This window comes from Lynx rufus, unplaced genomic scaffold, assembly GCF_022079265.1.
Source record: "Lynx rufus isolate CCGP_SWC_20201006 ecotype Redwood Valley unplaced genomic scaffold, mLynRuf1.p SCAF_15, whole genome shotgun sequence".
Taxonomy (NCBI): Eukaryota; Metazoa; Chordata; class Mammalia; order Carnivora; family Felidae; genus Lynx; species Lynx rufus.
The window spans coordinates 40,153,916-40,173,119 of NW_025814829.1; the positions used below are offsets into that span (position 1 = coordinate 40,153,916).

Below are 19,204 nucleotides of genomic sequence, written 5' to 3' on the forward strand. Positions count from 1 at the left end.
CTTCGTCATTCTACGTTAATATTAAGAAAGTACAGTGTTTTGTTTTGGGGTTTTTTTACCTGCAAACCTGGAAAAAAGGCGAGCAAAGCATCCATCCAAGTCCGAGCATTGAGCATTGGCTTGTGGATATGCACATCAAGTAGAAGAGGTGGCTGGCTAATGTACCTCATTATGGCATCGTAATGCTAGAAGATCACAATATGTGTTCATGAAAGCAGATGAAAAAAGATGTACTACTCTAAAAACAGCATTTCGTTAAATCACGCTGTGAAGAAAGTAAAGCTGAATTTATATATAAATAAATTTACTTAAGTAATTATGTAAATATTTAAGTTATTCTGTATGGGAATCTTTCTAAAATATATATACTCCCCTGTGTTAATTCTGATACAGAATATTAAAGACTATAGTTAATATAAGATCTTCGGAGGGGAACAGATCTGAACATCCCATCCCTGATGGGATGTCTTATATGTTCTTAAAAACTCTTTTTCCCCTTCTTTTATCTTCCTCCCTTAGATATGTCTCAGCTTTGACAACAACAGGTTGAGCTGTTAGTCAATGAATGGTAATGAGCCAACAAAAATAATCTGTTCTTGTTCACCTCAAGAAAATCTTATAGTAATCTAATAAACAATATATGATAGTGTTTTTTAAAGTATTCAATCGATAACTTATTATCGTGTCTCTTATTGGTTTTTCCTAACTTGTATATTATTTAATGACCATTACTGAGTATCTGCTAGATGCTGAGACATGGCTGTAACACTTCATATGCCCTAGCTCATTTAATCCTTCCAATATCTCCATGAATGGTACTACTATTTCCATTTTATGGATAAGGAACAGAGACCAACAGTGTAAAGTTACTTGCCCAAAGTCACAAAACCAGTGGTACAACCAGGATTTAAACTCAGGTAGAGCAACTCCCATACTTCAGCCACTACACTGTATTGTCTCACAGTAATGTGGGTGAATTGATGGGTGCACAAACAAATTATAAATAATTTCAAAAAAACCCATAGTGATACAGCTGATGAGTTTGCTGTACTGATTTCATTTTGCTTCAATTACAAAGGCAATCCAATCAGGTTTAGTAATCCTTACCCTTCTCTCTTAAAACTATGCCTGTAATTCTGAGCCAGACTTAAGACTTACAGACCTGCTTTTGAAATGAACACTCACTAGTTTCTCCTAGGTATCCAAAGCCCTGTATGCTTGATGTGATCAAGGAGTAGGTCAAACTTCCAAGTTTTCACAAAGAATTGGAATCCACAGGAAAAAAATAACCAGTAATTTATTCCAACAAATTCTCTTCATGCGTAGAAGATTAGGTAAAACTCAAATCTACCCATTTTCTTACTTACTGGCAGATCTTAAAAACTTCTGATAAGAGATGAAAATGAAAACTTTTGTAAGGAAAATGAAATTGAAATTAGTTTACAATGAAAAACTTTGTAAACTAATTTTTGGAATTTATATAGTTTTGTCCTATCCCTGCCCAACATCATCAGGGAATACTGACACACACACACACACACACACACACACACACACACACACACGTTTAAAAACAAATTATTTCTCAGATTGCCACTCAGATAATTGAGCTTCTATCAAAATCTGGCAAATAAAATTGGCTCTAAAATTAATATAAAATTGGATCAACTTACTGTATTAAATCTTTCCAGAAAACTGTCATCTCCAAGTAAGACATAGGCTTTCAATAGATATTCATAATATGAATCAATCCCTGCTCCAACTCCACTATCTATGGAAAAAATACACATAAACACAATTCTTTATTTAAAAAGTCTTAAAAACTCTTTACAGAGTACAAGGGAGGATATTAGTACACTAAGAATGAAACACTGGTCTAAACATGAAATTGTGTTTACAGTAAAAATTCAACATTTACAGAAATATTAACCCTACTATTTTTAACCGACAATTCCTTGCTGATGTTTGTATGTTTACAAAAAAAAAAAAAAAAAAGACTCTTACTTTGCAAAACTGGTTACATAAACCTTATTTAAAAGCAGGAGAGGTGCCTGGGTGGCTCAGTGGGTTAAGTGTCCGACTTCGGCTCAGGTCATGATCTCACACTTCATGAGTTCAAGCCCCATGTCGAGCTCTGTGTGACAGCTCAGAGCCTGGAGCCTGCTTCAGATTTTCTGTCTCTCTCTCTCTCTGCCCCATCCCTGCTCACACTCTGTCTCTCTCTGTCTCTCAAAAATGAATAGAAATGTTAAAAAAAACTAAAAAAAAAAAAAAAGCAGGAGATACTAGTTTTAAGAAGTTTTTCAAAGCTCATTTTCTTAGTGAGAAACTCCAAAGAGGAAATACTAGAGAGGACCACTGTGCAATTTTTTAAAAAAAAAATTATACCCTTAATCAGTAAGACATCAATCTGTAGAGTTAGAGTAGATATGAAATCAAGACTGCAGCTGTTTAGAGGTATCAATTCTTCCCCCCCCCCTTTTTAAGATTTTAAAGTAATCTCTACACCCAACATGGGGCTGGAACCTACAACCCCGAGATCAAGAGTTGCATGCTCTACTAAGCCAGACAGGCACCTCACTAGAGGTGACAATTCTAATTGCTGCACCTAGTGTGACTAGTGGCCTCTTCCTCCAAGATCATCATTAAAATGGACCAAATAAAGAAAATAAAAACCTGTAAGAAACCTCGCGGCAGGAGCAGGGAAGGTGGGGGAGAGGGTGGCCTTGGCCAGGAACAGAAGGCGGCCAGACATGGCTAAGAAAGTCAATCAGGTGGGAAACTGCTAGAGCTTTGCAGATGCTTCTGTCCCACCACTGTCATAAGACACAATGTCTCCTCCTATCCTTGCTACAACTCAGTCTATGTTCCAGGTATCCTCAGGGTAAAATCTGGGCATCATAGAAGCCCTGCATAAGGAACTGAACAAAAGAGTGGCAGACTAATTTTAGACATTCTTTCCCCTACTTTTCCCCACAACTGAGGCTAGTGAATTACAATCTAAATTATAATTACAATCTTACAAATCCCTATACCCAGGGAACACTCAACGTCAATTGAATCAGAATCTCTAGGAATCTAAGCATCAGTGTTTTTAAAAAAAATTTCTTAGAATTCATCCCTAAGATCACTGAGGATGACAGGGAATGGAATCCGATCTTTCCACAGAGTAGGTGACAAAGAACATGAACTTGTAGGCCAAAAACATTTAAGAAGCATGACTTTCTAAAAATAAAAAGAATGTACTAGAATAAGAACTTATCAGAACAAGAAATAGAACAGGAACACCCATTTTAAATTATTTAATTTTAAAATTAGCCAAACAGGGGCACCTGGGTGGCACATTCAGTTATGCGTCCAACTCTTGATCTTGGCTTGGGTCGTGATCTCACAGTTTGTGAGTTCAAGGCCCGCATGGGGCTCTGCACTGATGGTGTGGAGCCTGTTTGGGATGCTATCTCTCCTTCTCTCTGCTTCTTCCCTGCTTGTGCTCTCTTTCTCTCAAAATAAATAAATAAACTTTAAAATTTTTTAAAAAATTTAGCCTAACAAACATACTAAAGAGATAGGAAAGATATTAGCAGTAAAAAATAAGGAAAAAAAAAATTTTAAGTAAGTTCTCCACCCAACTTGGAGCTTGAACTCACAACCCTGAGATCAAGAGTCACATGCTGTATTGACTGAAATCAGCCAGGTGCCCCAACAAGAAAAAAAATCTTTAATCAGGCAGAAACATATGGAATAAAAATACACAGTTAAAGTAACATAATAGATGGGATATACAGCAGAAAGGATGCAGCTGAGGAACAGATGAGCCAACTGGAAGACTAGAAGCAATCTTCCAGAAGAAAGAAAAGGCAGGGGGGGAAAAATATATATATATATATATATATACACACACACACACACACACACACACACACACACACACACACACACACAGGCTAAGACATACAGAGGATACAGATAGAAGTGATTAAGATAATAGGAATTGCAAAAAAACAAATAAAAATGAAAAGAACATCCAAAAATAAGATGAAAAAAATAAAAAATAAGACCAGTTTTCAGCAATTAAAAACATAAAAGATTTTAGGGGCGCCTGGGTGGCTCAGTTGGCTAAGTGTATGACTCTTGATTTTGGCTTAGGTCATGATTTCACGGTTGTGGGATTGAGCCCCATGTCAAACTCTGTGCTAACAGTGGGTAGCCTGCTTGGGATTCTCTCTCTGCCCCCCTCCCAAATAAATAAACTTAAAAAAAAAAAAACAACAAAGATTTTAAGTAGAAAGGACCCATAGAATACCAAAAGGAGAGCTAAAGAATATTTTACATCTAAAACTATAGTGAAATTTTCAGAAAATTTTCTTTACATTCAATATTTTATTGTTTTTTAATTTTTAATGTTTATTTATTTTTGAGAGAGAGAGAGAGAGAGAGAGAGAGAACACAAGTGGGGGAGGGGCAGAGAGAGGGAGACACAGAATCTAAAGCAGGTTCCAGGCTCTGAGCTGTCAGCACAGAGCCCAACACAGGGATCCAACCCACGAACTGTGAGATCATGACCTGAGCCAAAGTCGGACGTTTAACAGACTGAGCCACCCAGGCACCCCTCTTTGCATTCAATATTCTTAATCTTCGAGAAAGAAAGAGTAGATCATACACACAAGGGCATAAAAATCAGAATAATATCAGATTTTTTAGCAGGATGTAAGAAGACAATAGAGTTGTATTTTTAAAGACTTGAAGGAAAAGAACTTAAACAGAAAATTATATACAGCCAAACCTTCACTCAAATACGAAAGCATAATAAAATGACTGTCAGGCATTAAAGGCCTCAGTAGCTATTAAAGCTACTAAAAGCAGGAATAATTACTTAAATAAGAAGAGAGGCAAATCTAACAGATGTTGCGAGCAATATACAAAGTACAAGTGAGCAAATACCTTGACGGTCTGTTACCTTTAAAGGAAAAGGAGGGTAGCACTAAGACCAAAAGAAAAAAGAACACATTCAGAGTGAATAAGAACCAACTACGTAATATCAATATAATGGGAAATGGGGGGTGGGGCGAGTGGAGACAGAGACAGGAGAACATGCTAAAGTCCATGTCTTACTAGAAGGTAAATATAAGTTTCATTTAATAACAAAAAGATAAAGAGAAAACACACTGATTAAAGTGGAACACATTGAAATTACAATTAAGATAGTATAAGCCCAAATATATTAAAAATAGAAGTAAATGTGAATGGACTGAAATCACCAATTAAAAGATAAGACAAATTGGCTTTTACAAACCTATACATTTTATAAGAGTTATAGCATGAGCACCTGCAAAGACTCAAAGTAAAAGGATAGAAAAAACACTCATCAGGCAATTAAACAATATAAAGCTGATGGAGCTGTACTGCTATCAGATTAAACAGACTAAAAGACAAAAAGCATTATTAGAGATGATCACTGCATAATGATGGAAGGTTCAACCAAGAAGAGAGCAATTTTAAATGTATGCACCCAATAAAATAGACCAGTGCACCAATAGAACTATAGGCAGATATTAGTCCATCATCTTTGTCAGAAACGTTATCCACCTTTCTTAATTCTTGAGAGTTCAAGCAAACAAAATCAGCAAAGATCTGAACAAATTAAGCAAATTGATATATGTAGATATCTACATACAACAATTAGAAAATACTTTTTTAAGCAAAATGTTCACAAAAACTGGCTATGTTCCAGGCCAAAAAGAAAATGTCAATAAATTTCAAAGGATAGTTATCACATAGATCGTAAGTATCACATAGGTATCAACACTATTTTTTTTTTATAAAGTGAGGTTTTTTTAAGTTTATTTGTTTTGAGAGAGAGAGAAACCCAAGCAAGCTCCACACTCTCAGAGCAGCACCCAACTCTGGGCTCAATCCCACAAACCTCGAGGTCATGACCTGAGCCGAAATCAAGAGTTGGATGCTTAACCAACAGAGCCACCCAGGTGTCCCTCAATAATATTTTTTAAAAGCACAACTGAGTAGAAAATGGACAAAATACAAAAACATCAATATTAAAAAAAAAAAAAAGGAAACCTATATGACCACTAAATACGAAGAGGTGTTAAACATCATCAATGGTCAAAGAAATAAAAATGAAACCACAATGGGAAATCATTTTATACCCATTTTATTGCAAAATCGTTTTTGAGTCTGACAATACTCAATGGAGAGGATGTTAATTCGTGGGATCTCTTATATGTTGCTGATGGAAGTATAAAGTGGTGAAATGACTTTGGAAAATGATGTTGAAAACAATTTTGACATTATCTCCTAAAGCTGAACATTAATTTATCCTATGATCTAAAACTTCCACTCCTACATATATAGCCAAGAAAAACTCTTAAACATGTACAACAGGAGAAACATAAAAAATATTCACAGCACTATTATTCACAACAGTAAAATCCTGGAAACTATCTAAATACTTAGACTGTGGTTCATTCATCCAATAAAATATTAGACAGCAGTCAAAATAAAATGAAATATGCCTTCATGTAATAATATGCATGAATCTTAGCAAAATCATATTAAGTGAAAGAGTCTCAAAAGTATACAGGACATAGGATTTTATAAAGTTTAAAATAAAGAAATGTACTTTTTAAGAATACATACAGATGCAACATAACTTTATTAAAAGCAAATCATCAGTCATAAGAATGATGACTATTTCAGTTAGAGAAGGCAGAGATGTGGGATTGCACAGGTAGAGAGAGTCAAGGACCATACGCAGAAGTGCATGTTGTCAAGTAATGGATGGCCCATTTGTAGGTCCTTACTACATTCTTAAAAATGACTAAGCAAAATGGGCCATGCATGGACCAATGATGAGTGTGTCATAAACCAAAAATTATGATTGAAAATTAATTCTGATGAATTTGCACTTCAGTTCCAAGCAGATTACACTGTTTTCTTTTTTTGTTTTGTTTTTAAATAGGCTCCATGCCCAATGTGGGGCTCCAAGTAAGTTTAAAAAAAGAAACTGCAGAATTCTGAAGCCAGAATTCAGATTAGTTTCAGGAACCCTACAGACAAAATTTGGAAAAATCTTCTATAATACTAAATAGATAATAAGTAAGATAATCTCCTTAGGAATATTCTAGTATATTTCCATTCATCTATGTTTTATAGGAGTGTCTTATAAAGATTCATTCATATTCTTTATATAACACTATATTTGGTTTGTTCAAATAACACTTGTCTCACGAATCCAATTCATTTTAATAAGGGCTGGTGATAACATTAAATACAGATTTCCACTTAATGTGAGATGGCTGAGGTATTCTGATCCTCTAGTTCTCAAAGGAATAGTTCTAGTGTTTCATCTACCCTATATCTATAATGCTATACCCAATAAAATATGAAACAAAACAGTAAGCCCATCTAGAGTAAGTGTGCTATTATTTGACACCAAAGAAGAAAATCAAGTTAAATTAGTTAAAATTCTAGAAAATCTGGTGAAAAACTATGCTTTACTGTCCCAAAGATTATTTTAACAAATGAAAATCCTTTATTTCCCAACCATTCTGAGGATATGAAGGCTTAAGAAGCCTGACTTACATACCTTTTCTTACCCAATCTCCAGTATGAATATTTATAGTCACGCCTACTAAATTACTACTTCGCTGTCTTTTTTCCCAGAGAAAATCAAGAGCTTTTCTTGCGTATTCCTATAATTAAAAAAAAGAAAAGCATACCTGAAGAACTCTATGTCTCTGGAAAACAGGAGACAAAGAAACAAAAATCAAAGGCTCACAGCATATTTTAAGAATTAAGTAAAATTCCTAAGATAAGATTTATTATATTAAACTTCCTTACAAGTAAAATCTTGGCTTTTTTTCTTTCAGCCAATCAAGTCTAGTTAAAAAGAACAGGTCTAAAAATGCTATTTAGTGGCAGTGATCTCACTTTGAGACCATCATGTTCATCTACTCTGATAGTGCAAGTTCACATTCACACATGTATTATTATATTAATTGCTGCCATAATTAAATGTACTTGCTAAAATAATGCCTATCATTTAAATACTAAGTGAAGATCTCCTTAGATAGTCTTATTTAGAGAATTAGAAGAGAATTTCAAAGTTCGTATGTCATCTTTGAAACACAAACAGGCATTTCAAGAGCCCACTTCTTAAATAGCATAAAACTTTGTTACTGAAGACTAAATATATTAACTAGTATTCATTTGGCAATACCAAATTTATAAGCTTATGATACCATTTTTTCCATTTATTTTTACCCATTGGACACTAAATTAAAATAATTTCTGATCAAATTCTTGGCTTTGGATGAAAAAATGTTATAAAAGATAAAAGCAAAGGACATTACAGGAGAGTTAAAATTAATTTCAGAGCATGACTCTATTTAGCTTTGGAGAAGTACTTCTACAAAAGAAAAAAAATCGTTAAACCAATATGCCACTTTGTAGATCTAAGAGGAGTGTAAAATAGTCTTAACTCTTGATTCAATTTATTTATGCTGATTTTTTAGAACAAAGCAGATTATGGCTTTAATTAAACACTAGAACTTCAGGGCCAGAAGTTTCATAAAGATTATATTTCCCTATTCCTATCTTACAGTTAAGAAAACAGGCCCAATGAAATCAAAGATTTGTCCAAAGTTTAAACCTGAATTACAGGACAACTAATATGAGAATTCTTATCTCTTTATTAGATCAACACCAACAAACTTTTTCTGATAAGGGCCAAATACTAAATATTTTAGGCATTACGGGTTATACAGTCACTGCCACAATTACTCACCTCTATCACTGTAGCACAAATGGAGTCATAGACAAAAATAAATAAATAAGCATGGCTGTGTTTCAATAAAACTTTATTCACAAAAACAGGCAGTGGCTGGATTTGGCCCTGACTGTTGTTTGCCAACCCTATATTAGATCAATGCTCTGTCAACTGCATCAGGTTGCTTCTCTTACAATAAATTAACGTATAATCATAAGTTAAAAAGATCATAATTTTCAAGAGACTTACTCATAAATACAAAATCGACTAGTGGAAAGAGTATGGACTTTGTATTTAGAAAGACATGGATTCTAATTCCAATTCCACTCATTCACCTATTTGCTGTGCATCTTATCCTCTTTAAGTCTCACTTGCCCATCCTATACATGCATCAATATCTCAGAGTTTGTAGTTTGAATTAAGACAGTATGCAAAAATGACTATACTTTTCAATGAAAGGAAAATATGTCAGCAAAATACAAAATAAACACTAAACCAAACATACACATACACACAAAGACCACTTGACTTATTTTAATTACACTCAGATCCAATGTCTTTAAGTATTCCCTATTTCGGCTTGTTCTGTGTGCCATCTGCTGAATTTTTAAAAATTTTCCTAAATCATATGTTTGAAAAAGAGGGTATTTTGTGATACTATTGCACTATAGTGACATGCTTAAACATACAGATAAAATTAAAGGTGTGAGACACAGCTAGTCCACAACATATTACTTAGGGAATATTAAGTCTTTTAGATAAGAAATAACATTAACCTTGGAGTAAAAAACTTACAGCTATGACTCTGTCAAGACAAGAGTAAAAAGTTCACTGTGTTTCAGTGAAGCTTTCAGAAATGCAATAGACCATCTAGAAGTAGAATAAACAAAAAGACAGTTTTTCATATAAGACATTTGTGATATCAAATTCATAGAATATAGCTAAAAGTCTTCTAAGAATAGAGCTAAAAATTTCCAGAAATGCAAAGTTGTATTTAACATACAGCTACCTCACAATGACTTCTGGGGTTTTGACAAAAACCATGTGATGGAATCCAGACAAAAGTTCCCTAAACTAACAGTACTCCTCCAATTGATAATCCTCATACTTGACCAATGAAAAAAAGATATAAAGTTAGTTATGTCCAAAACCCAAGAAATCAAAGACTATGAAAAGCAAACCTCAAATATTGTTGCTCCTGTGAATCGACTTAAAGCAGCAAACTCAAGGATCAAGGTACCTGCACAAGCTGTACAGGTATCTGTCTCAGTTCCTGTCCGAGCTTCTGGTTTTCTGATACCAAACTTTAAATTAATCTAAATAAAATCAGAAGATTATCATTAGCAACTGTCAAGAGATAATGGCTTCTGGATAAGAGATTATTTTTCAATCAAGATTTTTCATCAAATCATGGAAATAATAAAATACCTAAACACTGAAATTTAATCTGATGATCTTTGTGACTTTCCAATTTAACATCTAGTGAAGTATATACTACCATACATATATTCATGGGGTAAGTTTTCATTTATGTCCTTCCTCAGTGAGACCAAAATTAAGTACCCATTTAAGAATTACATAGAGAAAATACCTTCCAAAACAATTTTATTCTCTGGACAGTTTAAACCAGTTAGTACAAGAATAGGATATTAGACTAGCCCTAAGAGAAATTCAGTTTAATTGAGAATTTGTGAAAAACCAGTATTATATTAGCCCTCACAGTGAAAAAACTGATTAGGTATGGGGTGTATTTAAAAGATTAAAATTTTGTTTAAAGGCTTTAAAAGTTCTGAAACACAGTGTATAGCCTTGCTGATGGGCTATCAAACAACACAAAAAATTTTTTCCAAAGGAGTTTTTTTTTTTTTTTATAATTCAAAGACAACCACATTATACTACATGATAAAACTGGGTGAACCAGAACCAAACTGACTAGACTGATCATGGTCTTCCACAGTCCAAATAAATAACAAAAGAGCAAGCATATGCCAAGATTTAGCGTAACAACAACAACAAAACAAATAAAAATCATGTTTCTAGATCACTTACTATTCAGACTCGTAAGGAGAAGTTCAAATAAATTTGTATTTCGACTTAGCTGCAGAAATCAATTGCTGGGTATGCCTATTACCTTAACAGTATCCAATCAACACTCTAGGAATACCTATGCATGAAGACAGGGATAATACCCACTCACCACCAATAAACAAATAACAAGAGTGAAACATAGGTGAGACACAGAGCAGATTGCTATGTTGGCCATTTACCTCACTTTGCAGAATGCCACTTAAGGCAAAATTTACCTCATGTTTCATGTGCTATTAGCCTAGCAGCATCTCTCTATCTCCACTCAAATTCATAATTATCTCTATCATTTGTAATTCTGAAAGAATAAATGACTTTAGGTAGTTCTGAACCAAGAACCAGAATGGGAACCATCCCTTGTCCTTTCCATGTTACCTATATCTCTACCTACAGAATTAAAATTGAGAATAAACTTTAAAATTAATTTACATTAATTATGCTAAAGTAAAGTATAATAATTTTTATAAATATTTGCAGTAAGAGTCAACAGTGAAAATTATTTTCTGGTTAGTTCTACTAATTATTACATCAACTGACCAATAGTTATCTACTACGTGCTGGGTATTACGTTAAGACATAAAGTAACTGAAAAGATCCTTGTCCTCAGGGAGCTTAAAATCCAGACAGAGCAATTAAGACAGACATATAAATGGAGATGGTAACTAATAATGGAAAGTCACAAGTAAGTGCCAAACAAATGGAACTGACAACAAATGCTAAGATCTAAAAATCAGAAGAAATATCATTGATATATAACAAAATATCACATAATTGGGGGTAGCTAAGGGCTAACAATGGCGAAGTCCAGAGTAGTAGTCATGGCAAAGCAAACACAACAGGGGAAACATTTATATACCACTTTTAGTATCTTTTCTCTTAACAACAAAAAAGGAGATATTTTGAATCACTGAAGTTCTGTACATTAAAAATATTTAAGATGTTTGTATACTGAATTATAATCTTTATTTATTGTTCCAAGATGATCTCTACAAAATGCTATAAAAGGACTATTTCTTAATACAGCTATTTATAGTATCATATCATTTCAATCTCGTATGTTGAAGGTGAGTGTTACTAAACAACTTTCAAATGCAAAAGCTCCAGGGGGCACTACTATTTCTACAAGATAAGAAAGAAGCGTTGAGTGCCTTTTTTGCTAATGGAAATCCTACTGCTGACTTTTGCTCTAGAGGGTAGATAAGCTCCACTCCTGACTAGATCTCAAAAGATGGGTGTAGAGAGGGCACTGGTAGTAGCATCCATTTAGTCATGAAGAAGTCAGAAGCAAGGAGCTTACTGCCCCTTATCTGAAAGTCTTAAGACAAAAAGGGATAAATGTATAATAAAGGTTTTATACTTAGAAGGAATTTGGAAACTGGTTCCTCCTGATCCTGTGTTCCTGAGAGTCACAAAGTAGTTCTTAAAATGAAATTTTTTTATTAAAAAGTAGAATTTTAAATTACCTACATTAAATTCATCTATATTATATATTTGCTACACCCATTAAACCCCTAAAATATGTACTGAATCATAATGGAATTCTTACTAACCCTGTACTTCATGGATAGAATCATCTACCTGATCTTAGAAATGAGGTCTTAAATGAAAAACTGGCAAAGTACTTTTAATTACGTTGGAGGAAATGGCATCACATACCGTGGACTACCTCTAGGGTTTACACGCGGGTGGAATAAATGACCATTAACTATTATAGCATTTCTGTCCAGCAAATTTTGGACCATTAATGCCATACTATCAATTATGCATGCATATCTAAGAGAGACTGACTGTACAAATTTTCATGAGCAAAAGCAGTATTTAACAAGTGTGAATTAAGGAAGGATGGGAAGATACTTATTTTCTGTCTGCAGTCTACTTCTAAAAAGCAGTATCAAAAACTTTGATACTTCAGAGTATAAGAAAATAACACATTCTCTTTATTTTACTATAATACTCTTAGCTACTGTTTTATATTTTACTTTTTTTAAATGTTTATTTATTTTTGAGAGAGAGTGCACGTGTGCGAGTTGGGGAGGGGCAGATAGAGAGAGGAAGACAGATCCAAAGCTGGCTCTGTGCTGAGAGCAGACAGCCCGACGCGGGGCTTAAACTCACGAACCAAACCGTGAGATCACGACTTGAGCCAAAGTCGGTTGCTTAACTGACTGAGCCCCCCAGGCCCCCCAGTAGCTACTATTTTAATTCCTTGACTGTTTCTCCTGTTACGGCAAAAGTGAAGACATGCTAGATTCCCCATAATTCAGCACCTCCGCTTATAACAAAAACTAAAAATGTTTACTAAAAGTAAATCCAATTAAATAAACATCTAGCTTATTCAAAATAACTTTGTTTTTAATTTTAATATGCCAAGAAAATAAAAAAATCAACAAATAAGTTTAACCATACTAGAAAGCAAAGAAATTCACATTAAAACAAGACTCCATTTTTTCTCACTAAATTAGCAAAGAATAATTCATATTTTTGGCAACAGGACAATGACACATATACTTTTATAAAACACTGAGTAACTATAAAAGTAGAACCCTTCTGGAGAACAACTAGGCAGTAAGTACCCAAAGCCTTAAAAAGCATTCCCTACTTCTGTGACTATTTCCTCTTCTAGTAATTTATCCTATGGAAGAAATAAGTAAAATGATCTGTATAAAGACGTTCACAGAACAGCCATTCAAAATATCAAAAACTAGAAATTTAAATAAGAGATTGAATAACTAGTCTGTTTTACTTAAAAAAAAAAAGTGTTGGTCACAGTCCACTAAATTGGTGGGTAAAGGAATATATTGTAACCTCCAGTTTGAAAAGCACTGCTCTAGATCATGGCCAGAGGTTTCTTGATGGTGAAAGTTAGTCTTACTTGATTTGTATTGGGAGAAAAGTTATTCCAGGTAATAGAGATGGTAGGCCTAAAGGCATGGAAATGTAAAAACAAAAACACATACTTTAGGTGTTTGGCGGGACACTAATAGATTCTTCTGTTGAAATGGAACACTCATTACATTGGGTATGAGGTCCTGAGAGAACGTCAGAAAGAAAGCGTACTGCCAAACCATAATGAATTCTGTAAGTTAAAAGATACTCTGTACAATAGGGAGTCAGTAAAACTTCTGAGGGTAGTTTGATAAAAGTTATGTTTTAGTAAGATTAATTTTTAAGCCTCTAAAGAATAAACCAGAGAGAAAAGAGTAAGATTGGAATTTATAACAGTATAGGAACAAAATTATACTGGCTTCAACTAGCATAGCAGCAATAAGGAAAGAAAAAACTAACAGAGCTTGGTAATGGCTCAGGGATCTAACTTGGACAAGAGGGAGAGAGCAATAGTGTTAATAAAGAAATAAATCAGGAGAGAGAGAGAGTTCTTTCCATATTCAATGGCTTCTTTCCCTTTGCTTTAAATATAAAATTTTCTGGGGCGCCTGGGTGGCTCAGTCGGTTGAGCGTCTGACTTCGGCTCAGGTCATGATCTCGCAGTTCGTGAGTTCAAGCCCCGTGTCAGGCTCTGTGCTGACAGCTCAGAGCCTAGAACCTGCTTCAGATTCTGTGTCCCCCTCCTTCTGCCCCTTCCCTGCTCATGCTCTGTTTCTCTCTCAAAACTGAATAAACGTTAAAAAAAAAAAAATTAAAATAAATAATAAATAAATATAAAATCTTCTTGGGGGAAAAAACACAAAACTCCCTCAAGTGACTCTGCTGCCACCTCTCTTCAACTACCAACACGGACACCTAAAAATGAATGGTCCTATATTTTCACCTACTTTGAACCCATCTTTCCCCTTTATTCTCCCATATTACATCCTTTAAGGCTCTGTTTGCATCTAATTCTGTTGGTTTCTAAAATACCTCCTTTCAAAGCTCTAAGATTTCAGAATACCATAGCTACTGTGTGGTTCTCTTCCTAACAAGTCTCTGAACATGCTCTACTCCCTCCTCATTCCCCTCCGTCCTGTGTTCTCTCTATATCCTCTCCTCTGGCGAATCAATACCCATGCTTGCTGATGCACCTGTGTTTTCTGCCCAAGTAACTCCAAACCCAAATTCTAGTCTGGCATCTGTTTCTCCCTCCTGCAGCATAATCTATCTAATCTGTTACACAGTGGCACATAAAAGGCTTAAACTAATCAAAATTCTCGTACCACTCAAACACAAATTAATTGAAATGTCAATATAAATGTATCATATAGTAATGAAGGATTTTACTCCAGCCTCAAGCAAATGAAGAACAATGGCTCCAATCACAAAAATTCATTTTTTTAAGACAGCAAAGGAAGGATATAAAGACTGCCATATTTTTCAGAATTACTTACTCTTGGATAAGGAAGGCCACTGGTAGTATTGAAAGCTGGTAAAAGTTTGTAACCCAATTGCTTTGCCATTTGGAGAAGTTCATCATTGTACCACTGCATGTACTCGCCTTTTTCTTTCAGCATGATTGCCAAGGAGTGTCCGCCCAACAGACCCCTACGATCACAGAAATGAAACATTATCCATGTTTACAGATACTTTACGTTACCACCTAAAAAGATGTGGTATCTAATTATCAACAGTTTAGCACACATAAGGAAATTACATAGGAGAACTTGGGGTTTTTTTGTTGTTTGTTTTGTTTTGTTTTGTTTTTTACCTAACTCTAGCTACTCATTTGATGGCAAACCACAGCCAGTTCAAAAAAATTTTAGATGTTCTATCTGCTGTAAAGTGTTTGGCATTCTCTAATACCTTAACATTTCTTATAATAAAGAATATCTGAAAAAAAAAGAATATTCTAGAAATAATTTATTTTAACAAGTTTAACATTTGATTCTAACAAATTTTAAATTTAACTTAATTATATCATGAAATCTGTAATTCTTACAGTATAACATTAAAAAACCTCCCCACTCTGTATTAAATGTAATAGATTAATAAACTCTGTGAAATATTTCCTAAATTGAAGACTCACTTTATCTGACAAAAGGAAACATGTTACAATAGCATAAAAGTAATCATTAAATATAAAAATTTAATAACATTGAAACTTGAATTAATAAATCCTATAATTCAGTATTTTTAAATGTTCTAAGAACATCTCAAGTTGTTTAGTCGAAAGGTAATATACATTTAATTTCATTTGGCTTGAAGAGGTATTGGTTAAAGATAGCAAACTATGTAAACTAGCAAAAAACATGAGATATAGCTGATATGCAAAAGTTCAACCTCTAGTCCTTTTTTTAACAACATACAGGGATTACCTTGGAGTCTACAACTATTTCCAAAGCCTGCTGCTGTCTGTGTCTGATACAATGCAAGGCCATCTCACAGCCTCTGTGTTTCATAATATCCCAACTTTTATCTTTTAAACTTAAGAAATTTCTTGCTTTAGTATCATCAAGAAATAAACAGTATGCCCTAGGCTTTTCTGTTATTAAAGTTATAGCTTTAGTGTCTTACATACTTACCCAAGAACTCTGATGTTTGTTTCAAAGACTGATACAACTACATCATTATCTAAATTAACATCTCTTAAAACTTTTCTCACTGCATCTTCAAATTCTTTAGTTTTATTTAATACCTAGGAGAAGAAAGTTATGAAAATAAAGTTCTTTTTCACCAAGTAAAAGAGAAATAGTGTTAGAATGGCTACTAAAAGCAAATTAATACCTTAAGACTCTAAAAAGTGACACAAACAAAATGTTTATCTCAAGCCTATGATAAAAATGTGGTATCTAAACCCCCTCCCCAAATTAAATGCCTACATTATAAGGAATCTTTATACACTTCTTTTTTAGACACATGAAAATATCATTAAGACTTTACAAGAGTCATCACAAAACCAGTTTCTTAATATATAACCCATGACCTAGAGCTGCATGAGACGAGCTCTACTCATCTCACTGACTTGGTTTCCAAGTCAAAACAACTCGAAAACTTTTTACCAAACATCAACTATTCACCAAACATCATTTTAAAGGTTGCTTACTCTTACCTTTATTTTTTCAGAGACAGTGTGCATATATACATGCAAGCAGGCAGGAGAGGGGCAGAGGACAGGGAATCCCAAACAGGCTCCCCGTAGTCATCACAGAGCTCCACGCAGGGCTCAATCTCACAACCCATGAGATTATGACCTGAGCTCAAATCAAGAGTCCAACGCTTAACTGACTAAGCCACCCAGGTGCCCCTAGGTTGCTTACTCTTGTAAGAGAACAAACACATCCTTCAGAGAATGACTGATCCTAAACCAAACACTACCTGCCATCTTCATCCATGGATGCCCTGAGCCCTAATTGAGGAGGAGTATAATGTTGTGATCAAGAGCAAGCCCTGATTTGAACTCTGGTTCTTTCACTCCCTACCTGTATAATCTCAGTCAAGTGACTTCTGTCTCTGAGACTGTTCCCTTACCCATAAAAAGAAGAAATACCTACTCTCATAGGACTGATTTCTTAAGTAATATATATAAAGTACTTTCAGTAGAGTGCCTGACTTAATAAGTGTTTAATATCATTGCTGTTATAATTATTATTACCACGAGCATCTAGAATCCTAAGGATTCTATGGATTCTTGCAATGAGCTCCATAAAGTGGCCAATGCATTTCATAGTTGCTTTTTCAGTCTCAATTAAAACTGTGTCAGTGAGCCCTCAGGCTCAACTACTTATGCCAACAGTTAAAACCATAAATAGACAAGACCACTTAACTCAAGTTCTAACTACAACCCATTGTGCTTATTTCTTATCGCACTTTCTAGAGTCACTGACAAGACATTTTGCAGTGACCAGAACATTCCAACTGCCAGACCAGAAAAGCCCTGATATCAATGGGATGCCTAGAAGACCACAACCTACATGCCCCCTTCCCTGCCCATGATCATGAGTTGAACACCTACGGACCCCCGCCCATGATCACAAGCTCTCTGCCTGTTCTCCTGCATGTACCCCCCCCCCACCTCATTCCCCAACCTCTCCTTATAAAATTCTAGGTGTCCATCTTGCCTGCCAAGAGGTCAGTTGTACTTACCAAGAGGTAAGGCTTGTACTTGCTACCTCCCCCAGGTATCGGCACCCAAAATAAATCTCTTTTCCAAACCCTTCTCTCTTGAGTTATTGACTTCTCAGAGTTTATCAGAGTTTGTTTGCCACCAGTGTTGGTAAACCCAGCCAGGAGCTATGTTTCTGATTTGTCCAGCCCCCTCAGGATTCCCGAGGAGGGAGCGGTTGGTCAAGACAGCGTGCCAGGTCTTAGCTGTTGGCTTCCTGAGTTATGGTTGTGATAGATTGTTCAGGGACAGGTGCACAATTATGTGGTATTTAGACTCTAAATCCATGAAAAACAGTTTTCCTTCACTTGATTGTTTTATCTTTCTGTTTGATAATATTTTCTAGTGCTTTTTCACCTAATTCGATACTTTCATTAAAAATTCTAATTTCAGTATAAAACATTCCATAAGAATTTGACTAAAATTCACATAAAAGTAAAATTCAGGGTAAGTCCTGAGTAAAATATACTATGAAGCCTGGTTTTAAACTAACTGCTTTTCCTTGTCAATCTCCAAGTAAATTCTGCAGCCAACGAGCGCAGATGCATACCTTTTACCACTTTTAGAATAAAACACAACTGTTTCACTCACCCACACATACACTTCTTAGTATCATTTGTTAATCTTATTCTTCTTCCTGAGTCTATCTCCTGAGAACTACTTCCAAGAACTGGACCAGTGTTATTTGTTTCAAAGGAGCATAAAAGTGAAAAGTCTCTTGATCCATAATTAGAAAATTCACTCCAAATCCTCTACTGGTTGATGGGATGGGTTATTTATTTTGAGAGAGAGAGAGAGAGAGAGAGAGAGAGAGAGAGAGTGAGTTGAGGGCACGGGCAGGGAAGAGGCAGAGAGAAAGAGAGGGAGAACGAATCCCAAGCAAGCTCTGTACTCTGTGCTGAGCCTGATGAGGGGTTTGATCTCAAGACCCTGGGATCATGACCTGAGCTGAAATCAAGAGTCGATGCTTAACCGACTGAGCCACCCAAACGCCCTTAGCGGATGACCTTTTAAGCTCCTAGGTGATAACAAAGAATGAATTCAGGTCTCTTCCTTTCCCCTATCATCTTTAATTTACTTTGATATCTTTCTTTCTATACATTTCATGGTAATGTAAAATTTTAAGATAAATTTAAAGTTTTAGTTCTTGGCTTCATTACATCAATAGAAACCAGGTGGCTAGAATCAGGAACAGGTTAAATTTAAAGATCAAACTAGGACAACAGAAATTGTATTTAACATACCATGGTATGACCAAAATAAAAATAGAGTTTTATGCACATATGTGATATGTTCTATTA

The 19,204-nt window shown here is 34.9% G+C and overlaps 1 protein-coding gene across 4 annotated transcripts in view; it reads right to left on the bottom strand.

Annotated features, from left to right (window-relative positions):
- Nucleotides 1-19,204, bottom strand: part of EDEM3 (ER degradation enhancing alpha-mannosidase like protein 3) — a 68,415-nt gene that overhangs the window by 27,274 nt on the left and 21,937 nt on the right. For all 4 annotated transcript variants that reach the window (XM_047076899.1, XM_047076897.1, XM_047076898.1 and 1 more), the window contains exons 5-10: nucleotides 16,324-16,436; nucleotides 15,193-15,346; nucleotides 9,967-10,101; nucleotides 7,604-7,709; nucleotides 1,674-1,771; nucleotides 60-185 (exon numbers count right to left, since the gene is read on the bottom strand). In XM_047076899.1, coding sequence (XP_046932855.1) covers nucleotides 60-185; nucleotides 1,674-1,771; nucleotides 7,604-7,709; nucleotides 9,967-10,101; nucleotides 15,193-15,346; nucleotides 16,324-16,436 — 732 coding nt within the window. The remainder of the gene's footprint in view (nucleotides 1-59; nucleotides 186-1,673; nucleotides 1,772-7,603; nucleotides 7,710-9,966; nucleotides 10,102-15,192; nucleotides 15,347-16,323; nucleotides 16,437-19,204) is intronic.